At 52.5% G+C, this 12,449-nt stretch overlaps 6 protein-coding genes across 6 annotated transcripts; 4 read left to right on the forward strand and 2 right to left on the reverse strand.

Moving 5' to 3' along the window:
• Window positions 1-312: 312 nt before the first annotated feature.
• PG986_002704 (uncharacterized protein) lies at window positions 313-1,014 on the forward strand (the record flags this gene model as incomplete). Its single annotated transcript, XM_066838926.1, has 3 exons — window positions 313-402; window positions 454-576; window positions 634-1,014. 3 exons carry the CDS (start codon window positions 313-315, stop codon window positions 1,012-1,014), a joined length of 594 nt encoding a protein of 197 aa, XP_066703990.1.
• Window positions 1,015-2,204: 1,190 nt separating this feature from the next.
• PG986_002705 (membrane bound O-acyl transferase family-domain-containing protein) lies at window positions 2,205-3,623 on the reverse strand (the record flags this gene model as incomplete). Its single annotated transcript, XM_066838927.1, has 3 exons — window positions 2,205-2,494; window positions 2,565-2,749; window positions 2,791-3,623. 3 exons carry the CDS (start codon window positions 3,621-3,623, stop codon window positions 2,205-2,207), a joined length of 1,308 nt encoding a protein of 435 aa, XP_066703991.1.
• Window positions 3,624-4,136: 513 nt separating this feature from the next.
• On the reverse strand, window positions 4,137-5,897 carry PG986_002706 (cytochrome P450; the record flags this gene model as incomplete). Its single annotated transcript, XM_066838928.1, has 3 exons — window positions 4,137-5,085; window positions 5,139-5,291; window positions 5,641-5,897. 3 exons carry the CDS (start codon window positions 5,895-5,897, stop codon window positions 4,137-4,139), a joined length of 1,359 nt encoding a protein of 452 aa, XP_066703992.1.
• A 1,355-nt stretch (window positions 5,898-7,252) lies between these two features.
• On the forward strand, window positions 7,253-7,453 carry PG986_002707 (uncharacterized protein; the record flags this gene model as incomplete). Its single annotated transcript, XM_066838929.1, has 1 exon — window positions 7,253-7,453. One exon carries the CDS (start codon window positions 7,253-7,255, stop codon window positions 7,451-7,453), a length of 201 nt encoding a protein of 66 aa, XP_066703993.1.
• A 2,193-nt stretch (window positions 7,454-9,646) lies between these two features.
• PG986_002708 (uncharacterized protein) lies at window positions 9,647-10,390 on the forward strand (the record flags this gene model as incomplete). Its single annotated transcript, XM_066838930.1, has 3 exons — window positions 9,647-9,770; window positions 9,870-10,150; window positions 10,223-10,390. 3 exons carry the CDS (start codon window positions 9,647-9,649, stop codon window positions 10,388-10,390), a joined length of 573 nt encoding a protein of 190 aa, XP_066703994.1.
• Window positions 10,391-10,462: 72 nt separating this feature from the next.
• On the forward strand, window positions 10,463-11,032 carry PG986_002709 (uncharacterized protein; the record flags this gene model as incomplete). Its single annotated transcript, XM_066838931.1, has 1 exon — window positions 10,463-11,032. The coding sequence occupies one exon, from the start codon at window positions 10,463-10,465 to the stop codon at window positions 11,030-11,032; it is 570 nt and encodes a 189-aa protein (XP_066703995.1).
• Window positions 11,033-12,449: the final 1,417 nt, after the last annotated feature.

Below are 12,449 nucleotides of genomic sequence, written 5' to 3' on the forward strand. Positions count from 1 at the left end.
ATATATATCTACACATACGTCCAGTAGAGAGCTTGCACTAGCTAGGGTAGTAATTGTGATGACGTTTAGGGGTATTCATTTCCACTGGATTCATGGTAAAGGGTCTGATCAAACGAATCAGCCCCAGAACTTAGCATTGTTGACACTGGCAAAATCGCTGGGCGGCACTGGCACATCGTTGGCGAGCGTGTAGACACATTGGCACAGAACAGAAAGTTAAGTTAATGTGATTGCATTCGTGGTGTAGACATAAAAATAGACCAGCTGACTTCACCATTCTAGTTAAATGACTGGATCACGGGTAGTAGAAAAATGCAGCGGATCAAGCTCGACGTTGGCGCCCAACAGGCGCTTGATGTTCCTGCATCCCAACTCCCCACCATATTCCTCCGCCGAGGGTTCGTCTCCGAGTAGATTCGGAACCTCCTTCTTGGCCCGCTGCCACCGGGCCAGCATGATGCTGAGGCTGTTGGGGTTGTCCGTCGGGTTCAGCACCCCAAACTCGCAGTACACCTGCCAGACGACCCGTTTGGTGCCGTCCTCCGTGGTTTTGTGTTCGGCCGGGTCGAGAAGAGGGTGCGTGAAGAAGCCTGTCCGCTGGATGTGGTCATCGGTCCCGAGCAGCGGCCTTAGCTGCTCGCTCCCCTGGATCGTGCGTCGGCACCTCTCCATCCACTCCCAGACGAGCCGCTCGGCGCCGGCGTCGAGATACGCGTGGGGGACGGGCTCGTCCTCCCGCAGGCCGCCGCGCATGTCGTGGGTGGTCCATGTCAGGGGCCGGAAGCGGCAGACGTCGGCCATGTTCGTGAAGTCGACGAGCTTCTCGAAGCAGGACGGGTGCCAGAAGTCCGTGGTGCCGGTCCGTCCGATGCGGAACTTGTTCTTGACGATGGCGGTCCTGATGCAGCTGCGGTCGCTGCAGCGGTGGTCGGTGGCGGCCGCCACCTCGACGAAGAAGAGGTCGTCGGGGCCCAGGGTCTGGTGGAAATTCTGGCGTGGGGTACGGGGGAGTGATAACTGAGTCGGTGAGATGGACTGGGCTTCTGCCATGTTGGCTGTATTCTGAGTCGACGAGATGGTCTGGCTCCCTGTCATGTTGGCTGTGGTCTGAGCCGGCGAGGTAAATTGGTGCCCTGCGATATTCTGAGCCGGCGGGATGAACTGGTTCTCTCCCATGTTGGATGTGTTCTGAGTCGGTGGGATGTACTGGTTCCCTGCCATGTTGGTTGTGTTCTGAGTCGACGAGATAGTCTGGTTCCCTGCCATATTGGTTGTGCTTTGAGCCGACGAGATAAGCTGGTTCTCTGCTATGTTGGCTGAGGTCTGAGCCTGCGGGATGAACTGGGTCTCTGCTATGTTGGTCTGAGCTGGCGAGATGAACTGGTGCTCTGCCATGTTGGCTGTGGTCTGGGCCGGCGAGATAAACTGGTTCTCTTGCGTGTTGGCTGTGGTAATGGTTGTGATCTGGGCCGGCGAGATAAACTGGTTCTCTTCCGGGTTGGCTGTGGTTTGAGCCGGCGGGATAAACTGATTCCCTGACATGTTGGCTTTGTTCAGATAGGTAGCTGATGAAGATGAAAAGAAGCTGTTTTGGATTGATGAAGCAATGCGGCTTTGGTTGATGGAGAGAATGATGGAGAAAATGTTGCTTTGGTTGTTGAGGTGTGGTCCGAAGCAAGACGAACGTAACAAAAGCAATGCCTTACGTTCATATGGGCAACCAGGCAGTGGCGTTCAATTGCAAAGTGGTGGCCCAGAATCGCAAATGCAGTAACCGGTTTCCTTCCCAATTCAGGGAAGGCGCAGATGGGTGAACGACTTTTATTCCTCACTCCTTCCCACTTGGTGTCTAGGGTTGATGGGTGCACTGCTCTTTCTTGCCTGGAAGAGAGAAAGTGCCCATCGAGAGCAGACAGGTGCATCCAATGAGCACCATGTCAGGGAAGCTGAGGACGATGGGATGTTGCAGACGAAGGTAAGCAACTGCGGCAGTAGTATCGATGGCAGCGGCGATTTTGAGGTGCTTCATGACGATATGGCAGCGGGGTGCAGACGAGCGACACACGTACGCTGTCAACCCCAACAGATGTACATGCACTTGAATGGCTGCCTGCTGATACAGTAGGATTGGCAGCTTATTGACCCCCTCGGCGTAAGCATTGATGTGCTTGGGAAAGCATGGGGAACGAATGCACTTTTTCATCCTAGCCCATAATGCCCTTGAAATAGCCCAACACACTCACGGGGACAACGCCTCCGTTCTCTTCTGATCCCTCTTGCGGCATGACCGGGTACAGGTACGCTGGCGCCGTCCAGGCCATCCACAGACCGAGCCACACCCAACCCACGCAACGCTGCCATAATCTAGCGGGCTGGTGTGCAGTAGATTGTGGTAGCATATACCTGTAAATAGAGAGGAACGTGTCTTCGATGGCTACCCCTAGGGGCTGAATGGAGAAGAACTTCATTGCCCCGGAACTTCCGAGCGGGATACCTGTTCACCAGATCCCCTCAGGTCAGTATACGAGGAAGCAGAAGATCGATATGCACTGCATCATGCGTACCTGAGGCGAAGTCAATGGCAACGTGCATGAGGCCTGAGATGAGGAAGATCATCCATATACGCAAATATCGCACCGGCTTCGTACCCCTTGGAAGTCGCAGCACATCGTGTAGCAAGAAGCTGGACATGGCGTTGAGTCTATGGGTATTTGTTTGATGCCAGAATGTACTAGAGTGATGCCAGCCACTGATGAAGCTCATGAACAGGGTTTCTGCGGTAGAACCTACCTCCAGAAACATCTCAAGTTATATGTCTCCGTTAGAGGCCCGTTAAAAGGGGGCCAGTCACCTGGGTAGCTCAACCGCGCCGCCACGCAAAGGAATGCTGCGATGCTGCACACCCCTCGCTGGAAGGGTACGAGGCCTTTACATAGACCAGGAGCTGCAAAGAGCCTCATGAACAGTTCCTCCAAGGACACCTTGGAGATCCGGGAGAAGAAGCTCACTTTGTGGCGGGTGTAGAACTTGGCCGAGACCTCGGCATCGGAAGACGAGTCCATGATATCCAGAAGCAGATAGCAAACCAAGATCGTGAAGGCCGTATGGACAAGGAAGCGAGTTCGAGATGTACGCAGCTTCGGGTCCAGCTGTGACAGGTTTCTGGCCTGGTGCGAGGTGTTGACAAAGCGCCACGAGAAGAAGACAGCAAGGCCGAACTTGAAGCGATCAAAGATGGAAGACACCCGTGGGGAGCGGGTTTGAGACTTCCTTCCAGCTGAGCCTCGCAAGTTCAAGTTCTTTGAATTGAGGCTATCAGTAGCCACCGCTACTCGAGCCATCTTAACTGGGTCTCGCGAGGGGCCACCGGCATCGAAGCACCATCCACTCAGCACCGCGACATCCAAATAATGAAGGAACGACGAAATGGTATATCCTCCTACTGCCGAAGCCCATGCGCTCCGGGCAATGTAGATCGGGCAGTTGACGACGCAATGCCATGTCAGGGTGCCGAGCAATGGCAGGCATGCGATCCGCCAAAGGGAGTTGGCGGGGGTAAAGCTGACAACGATGCTCGTGACCACAAGCACGGCAGCCGGGTCTAGTAAGGAGTGGTAACCCATGCTGACACGACTCATGTGGCCGCGGGTAGAAAGGGTACGATATTCTTCAGGATGATGGTGAATAGGTCGACTCGAAGTATGGCTGAAAATGCAAATAATGCAATAATAGTCCCAGCGTCTACATATCTTTTGGGTACCCAGATAATATTTGTATAGGTACGCTATCTTCCGTAACTACCCCTTGCATGACACCACAGGCGTGAAAGCTCAGTATTTCAGCCATCCAATCAGCCCACGGAGATTTTCTGTTGAAGTGGAGGAACCCAATAAACCCCTGTATACTTTCCAAATGAACCACTAACTCGGGTTTCAACCACTACTCGCTGTCTGTAAAACACCGTTTTATATTAACAATTTCTTCCATCAACTCTGCAAGCCATGAATTGAATATGTCGCAACAACTTAGCTACAAGGCAAGACACCTGATGTCTTGTATCTTATACCCTATATGCAACACGACAACACAGTAACCAGAGACACCTGGCAACCCCCTGGATCATGTTATCTGTTATGTCAACCAACAGCTGCTCCACCATCGTCGGCAGACATTCTCATTGGTCCCCCAGCACCCGAAAATGTAACCCTCCACTCTACCTCCCTGCCATCCCTGCGAACAAGTTCCACCTCCAAATCCTGATCAGGTCGATGGAGCGCAATCCCCGGCTTGGATTTGCCCACTGTCGGCATGACCCAACGGCCGCTTTGTGGCCTGATATCGAATCGTAAGATGGCCATGGCCACGAACGCCAGAATCTCCGTGGTCGCAAAGTGACGGCCCGGGCAGAGCGTCGAGCCGCCACCGAAGCCTCGAAACGCTGCTGGATTTGGGCGACGGCCTTTCTGGTTGTTGTCCTTTTGCAGGAACCGAGTGGGGTCGGATCTGCCCACATCCTCGCCCCAGACGGATTTCATCCCGTGCTGGACTGCTGCTGGGATCAGGAGATAGCTGCCTTTCTTCAGCAGATAGGTGCTGTCTAAAACGTCGTCTCCCACGACTTGACGGATTGAGATACTCATACTGTGGAACCTGAATGTTTCCTTGAATGCCGACAATAGGATCGGACATGAGCTCTTGACGCAGGTCATGTCGATCGTGAGGGTGCTATTCTCGGCGGCCTTTTCGACACGCACCGCCTTGGACATCAGTTCCTGGCGGCAGGACTCTAGAAGCGTTGGGTCTGAGCAAACATGATATGGTAGCCAAAACGCAGCCGGCTTCGTGTTGCTGATCAAGCCGATAGCAGCCCCAACCTCAATCCTGGCGATGTCTTCAAAAGGTACCCCACGTGATAGGTAGAATTCGCACCGGTGTTTTATGAACGCAGACCCGTGCAGCTGTCCGCCTCGGGCATAATATCTCTCGCATGCCCTTACTAGGGCTTCGCGTGCTTTAGCAGGTCTTCGCGCGGTGATTGCCGGGAGGATGTTGAGTAGAAGTGGCGCTAGCCCGCCTTCATAGTCACTGCTGTGCTTTTAGTAGGTAGACAAATGAAGAAGTCATACAAATACGCTTACGGCCAGATGGGAGCAGCTTTAGGATCTCGGAAGGGATTGAGAGGCCCATAGATAGCGTCGGTGGTGGCCATCGTGATTTCCTTGTCTATCCACTCCCGCATATTGACCCTGGTACCATTTATGTCGGGCTTGTTCATAGACTCTGAGAGAGCTCTGATTGAGTTTTTATTCAGACTGTCGAATCTACGACCGGGACTCAGGTCGACGTGCGTGGTTTGCGACATGCCTGCCACAAACCCATGGTCGTCCATTGGATCTCGACTGATGATCTCAAAGGTCTTTTTGCTCACAGCCATAAAGCGCGCAGACATGTCTACCTGTATTGGGGAGAAAGATATGGCGTTGACATGTCGTTGCACGATAGGGATCAGCTTCGTGGAGTTGACGACGTAGATGCGGAAGAATGGAACCCGAAGGGTAAAGATGGGTAGCCGCTTATGAGAATGTCAATATTTCGCCACGTCAAGAATAAGACAGACATGAAAACAGCCAGGAGACCTACGCGTGTCTATCCCAGTACCTCAAACCTTGCCATTCGATGTAGACAAGTGCACTGAGGAAAGGGACTCCGGTATCAACAGTGGGCGCTTCTCTCGCATCTTGCGTAGACCATAACAGTATGTAGAAGAACGCATGGATAGCCACAAGGCTGAGGATAAGCGATACAACGTAGGTGATCATAGCAAGTACGTCCGGCGTTGTCTCAAATCCTGCCAGACGTGCTGCGACGTACGAAGGTGGTGTGGGCATATTCGCCATGGTCGTGATAGAGAGGAAATAACGGATGGTGGTGAAGCTCGGTGAGCTCAAAGTGCGAAATAAGGGTGTCTGCCATTACTGCCGAAGGGTTCTGCCGGATGACACTGCCGTTGCTGGTCCGGGGATGGCCCAACAGCACAACCCCTGTTACCGTGCAAAAGCCCTTTACGGAGGCTGCCACACTGTACAGACAAGCATACGTCGAGTGCACCTAATCTCGAAACTGCCATGTCCCAGTGATCATGTATTTATTTAGGTGAGGCACATAGTGGATTTAAATATTGTTTTTCTTAGGGAGAACGATACTAGCAGCTTCTTGACAACAAATTCAAGCAAGACAAGAAAGGGGTTTAAACTCGCGGAAAACGAATTTAAAAAAGCGAGCCGAATTTCGTATGCGAAATATCGTATCGACTTCCTGCAAAAAGTTCCTTGCAAGTCAGAAGAGTGTTGAGTCGCTTAAGACGCGCTTGCCACCGTTTCCTCCATTAATTCCAGCTGGCGCATGGCCTTATCCCATGCACTGTCCCTGAAGGGTTGTTGAGTCAGGTCCTGAGTAACAGGCCCCTATCTTCTGTTTGATTGGGTTAGTATGCAGTACTAATGTATACATATATCAAGGTGTGTTGGTGTGCGATTTCTTACCCAGATTCGGCCCTGTAGATCTGTGAGAATGGGTCAGGGCATCGGTACGGCTCGTAGTCTGGGTAGCGAAGCTGTCTTGGCCCTGTGATGTTGGCTCTTGCTTCATTCGCGAGCTGTAATCGAATCCATGGCTGGACTTTCCCACCACTTATGTGGGACTGCTCCATGATAGTTGTATGCTAAAAACGCTCGAAGGATTATCGAATCGTCGTTGGACAGCGAGATGTATGAGAGTAGGATTTGGAACCCGGTATGGATCGAACCCGAGAATTACGAGCCTAAGACGATCCAGGATGCTTCGTGGTATATGTATTCACAAGAGCCAGGGAAAGTAGCAGGTTTTACATGGTTGTGTGACAAGCTGCTAGCCTATCTTGTTGCAGTAACCGAGGTTCAACGTGCCACTGCAGAATCTCCTGACTGACAGGTTACATCGTAGAACGTTACACATCACATAACCCTCGGGCGTATGAACGATATAAAGCTTTCTCCAGGATTATGCCTTAAAAGTGCATCAAGTACTGCGTATGTCCTTTCTAGTGATACCAAATGCGTTGTGCGAGGTGTCCTGTACCAGAAAACGTTTTGCTGTGATATCGACATACATGGGCGCGTCATCAAGAAGAACCCTTGGCTATAACAAACCTGCTTGGTGACCCCAACAGACCAAATACTGAAGCATCGACTCTATGATTGTTTCTGGCGGCGAAATGGCCGATACGACGCATGCGGATAGCATCCGGGCCTCGATGGCGTTCCTTCGAGACTTGAAGCTGTATGAGGTTGAAAAGCCCTATCGCCTGGCTCTTACCAAAGACAGAGAGGCGGACTCGACACTGACCAACATCGTGCATGATGTATACGACAATATCGAGGTCACCAATATCCGTGGACGTGAGGATGTTTTTTGACTTGACGTCCATGGGTTTCAGCTCTTGCGCCACAAGTCATCGCTGGATACAGATGCCTTCAGCTTGGCGTCAGCTCGGGATAAATACAGAGAAGAGATTACCGGTTTGCTCAAGTCTTTTCTGGGGGCCCAGGAGGTCCGCCTTTTGCATTACATGGTTCGGGATCGTTCACTATCACAGAGGCAAGCACATGAACCGGAGGGCAGTGGTGCCATCCGTGGGAGGCCCATACCAGGCGTACACATCGGTCAGTTCCTGAAGAAGGAGCAATAATATCCCAAGAAACTCACAACTTTCAGATGCCTCTCCTGAGGGGGCCATCGCCCGTATCCAAGAATACTGGCCCGAAGAAGTGGATAGACTGCGAAGGAGAAGGTTTCAAATCGTGAAGTAGAGCACCACCCACGACCCTTCTACGAAGGATGCTTTCTAACCCAGCCGCAGTGTCTGGAGACCCCTGACTTCAGAGCTTGGGAGTTGGCCTCTGGCTTTGTGCGATGTCCGCAGCGTAGAGGCATGTGACTTGGCCTTGGCGGACCAGATCTCGCCGGGCTAGCAAGGAGAGAACACGCTGGCCTTCTTCAACCCGGGGCACAAGTTATATTACGTCCACGGTCAGCGAGAAGATGAAGTCTGGATCTTCAAGCAATTCGACTCGCTGGAGTCAGTGGCCGGTGGTAAGTCCCACGTTCTCTTCGTACCGTCTCTGTCTGGTCATGCTGTCTCCCTATCACTAATGGACTTCTAGGCTGTCCTCACACCTCTTTCGAAACAAGTGAGATAGCTCCTACGAATATACCAGAGCAAAGTGTTGAGGTGGCCATGCTCGCCCTGTATTGATCAGCTCATTGGAACGCCCTGGGTTTCCATTAACAGCCAACCGTAGAAACAATATTTGGAATTTGAAATAGTTTTTGGTTCAGAGCTTTCCATATACGTATAGATGTAGAAGAAAATCCCACACAGAAGCCTCTATGTTATCCATTAATAACGAGGTGCGCGTTAGGTGTCGGGAACCAAAACACCACCTCTTTCAATGGGGAATTATTCCGATTGTCCTGCCTGTGTATTTGCCTGGTTTGGCGTCCGTGCACAGGCTAGCGTACCTGTATTTTCTTTGAAGGCCTCCTAGAAAGATTAATGGCGTGAGACCACGAGCCATAACTATCAAACCGAACTGCCATCACCATCTTGTTATTCTGTCAAGCCGTCGACTCTCCCGTCATTGCGGCCAACGGAGTGTATACATGAATTACCATACTCAGGATACCCTCAAAGGGGCTGGGTAAGTATTGTCTAATCATATTATACCTGGTCTTCCGATTATTTGACGAAGAAATAATAAGTGTTCGATTTCGATTCGAAGCAACCACATCAAAAAGGCATACCAACAACCTTCGACTGCGAATACGAGAAAAGAAGAAAGTATACGATTATTAGCTACCGGCAGCTACGCAATCCAGTCTCGGAGTTAACAGGGTGAATCGAAATATCAAGAAACCAAAGAAACACAGGCCATCACGGAGGCATCTTCGGACGAACGATTGATGGTTGAGAGGTAGTCAAAATGACTCCGAGTTGATTGTGATGGCGCAACGCTGCGCAAATTCGATGCGAGCTACGCGCGTCAATATTCATTGGCAATGTATACGCTGCACACACGTTGCGGACAGTCAACCCTTGCCGCGTCAAGCATCAACGGCCGTAGACCGAGTCCTGTTCGCACTGGAGGATGCGGTGTTCGTGACGGGCGGCAGTCCGATCTGCGTCACCGTGATATATGTTCTTGATGGACGGCGTATCAACACACGGCAGCGAGATAGTGAACCAGTCCCGTGGCATGACGGCCGGTGATCCGGCATGCCTCACGGTGATGGAGGTTCGTGACAGCGCTCGAATCGTCGAACGTCAGCTTGACAGTGGCCTGGTCCAGCGGCAGAACTATAAATTGCACGCTCGAGGCTGGCCAAGAGCTTTCCTCCTTCTCGACACCAAGCCAACAGAACACAGCACACTAGCCCCAAACATTCAGACATTTCAACGAATATCGTACCCCCCTCGCCTTACCTATTTTCACCAAGATGCATGCTGCAAGCACCAGCACCACTACCACTACCACTACCACCGACAGCACGATGTCTACCAACGAGCAGCATCGCGCTGAGCAGAGTCCGGCCATGGCCTACCTCACCCATGCGCTCTGGGACCCCAGAGGAAGAGTTCACGGAGCTGCTCGACAAGCTCCAGCCATTATGTGAGCTGTTCGCCGCCAGATTCCCTGGCAGTGGTCTGTCCCTACCAGGTATGGGGGAAACCCGTAAGTATCTACATCTCCTCCAAGCGACCGTCCCTTGCAACAGCTCGCAGCCGCCCCCCCCCAGGGACCCCCGATGCTGACCTTTGGTTTCATGTATAGTGAGCTACATATGCCGATGGAGAGGTGCGATCGACGGAATCAGCCGTGAGCTCCGACGGGGCAAAGACAAGAACATGGCAGATATCAAGATGCTTTGGCACGTCGAGACCGAGGAGCACCTCGAGACGTACGGCTTCGTCTTTCGGCACGAGCTGTACACTCAGTGGGCTACGTCCCCGGGCTCAGCCTTACTGAGCATCGCCGGTCCAGAAGGCAGCGGAAAGAGCATCATCGCCGGCCTGATCCACGAGGCACTCCGAGTCAACCCCAACGTCGAGGGGGTATACTGTTTCGCCCACTGCTGCCCCCGGCGCCGAGTTAACCCGACCGACATCCTCCAGTCCATCCTCTAGTCGATGTTCGCCCAGCGACCGGACACGGCTACCAGCGCTTCCCGTGGCGAGGGCGAGTGGCTCGAGCTGGTCATGACCACCCGGGACCACAGCATCCTGGGCGACAACACCAACGCCGGCCGCCTGACGTACGCGGCGGAGGACATGGACGTCGAGTGGCCTATCTAAAAGGCACTTGGCGAGCTCAGCACCCTCGATGCCGGAAGAGTGCTCCCTGCCGCCATTGCGGCCATCCAGCGCATGGACGGCGGCCTCTTCTGGACACGGGCGGTCCTGAGCCAGCTTCAGGGCAAGCAAACCACCAAGGACGCCATCCGGTGCCTTGAGAAACTGCACGACCACGACCAGCTTAGCAGCCAGCTCGTGGCACGTATGATCCGGGACGGCGACCGCCGGGACTTCGTGCTGGCCGTGGTGGCGACCCTCATCGGCTGCTTGACCCCTGTGTCATACAACTACATTCTGGCCCGGCTGGATGGCGACGACAAGGTGTGCGAGGGACGGACCGCCACCGTGGAGGACGTGGAGACGGTCCTGAAGGACGACCTGCTGGGGCTGTTCCGCTCCTTCAACGGGAACTGGATCGTGCCCACGCGCTTCCTTCGGGCGTGCGACGCCACGGCCACGGCGGCCTCGCGCCTCAAGGTGCGAGGCAAGAAGCTGCCGCGCCGGGGGCAGGCAGTAGACAATGTGGCGGAGCCGGAGCCGGTTCGCAAGAGCCGCTCCCTCTTGGTGGATGGCCTGGTGTTGGCGGTGTTGTTTGTGTTGGTGTTGGGAGTGGCCGGGGCTATCGCGTGGTGTGCTGTTTAGTCGTGTATTCTCGTGTTCTCTCTATCTCTAGCACAGTGTATCTTAATTTCGCGATTCCGAATTTACACAATTACTTTGAAATAATACTAATTTTCGGCGTTTGCGTTTGACGGTTACGTATATCGTGTGAGCTTTTCGTTTCCAGTACTAGACTGTCAGGCATGTGTTGAGCGAAGTGAGTTTCGGTTTCTCGGGTTTATTTTCCCTTTAGTAGGAACAGCGAGAAGGTAAAACAAGAAAGGAAAAGAAGCAAGGTAAACCAAGCAAGACGACGATGTTTGGATATGGTGTTGTACGGTATACGGCATACATTTATAAGTCTGATTGCAGCATGCTAGGCTGCTATAAGCACATGAAACCTTATTCATGATATTTAAAAAGACTTTTTTTTTCCATGGCGAGTTTAATATTCTGCTGCCCTCCTGGAAACGAAGTTGATGGGATTGGCGACGTTGACGATGAGTCCCCTGCTCCAAGAAATCTCTCCATGCGGTAGTGCTCTAGTTACGCAGATGGAGATTATCAGATTTGACTTACTTGAACTCTTCTTCCCAAATGCGATTCTGTCGATGTCATTGTTTTCACTAGGTAGTTGGGTGGAGAACATCCTATATGGGCTCTGGCATGTCTGGTCAGCGTGATATCTAGTACGGGGCAAGAGGTATTGTAAAATGCAATTCAAGTTGAGGACCTTGCAAATACTCTGCCGAGACCGTACTCATCGAAAGAAGCAAATACACCAATATGTGAACCGTGAGAAGGGTGATTACCACAATATGATCTGGCAACGGCATGAGGATCGTTACAGTCAGCTTAAGCTACACGAAGCCCCTAGTTTAGAACCTCGTTTTCAAAGCGGACTACTGATACACCATTCCTCTTTAAAAGACGTCTCTTGCTTGTTGGATGTAATGGGATAGATAGCATAAAGGACGGTAAAGGTATATCGCTTCCAATCCCCCTTTTGGCATGTTCGTACTTGCCAGTGCTTCCGGGATCTGTATCGTTGGGAACAGACCTGAGCACTGGCACTTCTACTATGGGGGAAATTGGTGCTGTCTTGGCCCCAGTGTGGCAGGTTCGCATTCCTCAGTTGGTTGGAGGCAAGCCCAAGGCTAAACGGCCACGGTGCAGACGTTACTCAGGATCGAGTCTGTTGTATATGTGGGCAGGAGTTTTGTCCATGGCTGGAACTTCCGGATCTCCTGGTGGTTGGTCGGCATTGCGTCAGGGGTCGGGCGATCTCAGTAGTGTGTGGGAGTCTTGACAGAACTGAGGTCTGGGTATCTGGGATCGAGGGGGAGTCTCCTGACTTAAGTAAAAACACGATATTGTACCCTGCTATTGGATTTGCGTCGACAGAGGGGAAAGACGTTTGTGCTGCCGTTGATGCATGAAGCCATGTGTTGTGTCGCCG

The sequence above is a fragment of the Apiospora aurea genome (assembly GCF_038362705.1).
Source record: "Apiospora aurea strain CBS 24483 chromosome Unknown utg000002l_segment0_segment0, whole genome shotgun sequence".
In the NCBI taxonomy this organism is placed as follows: domain Eukaryota; kingdom Fungi; phylum Ascomycota; class Sordariomycetes; order Amphisphaeriales; family Apiosporaceae; genus Apiospora; species Apiospora aurea.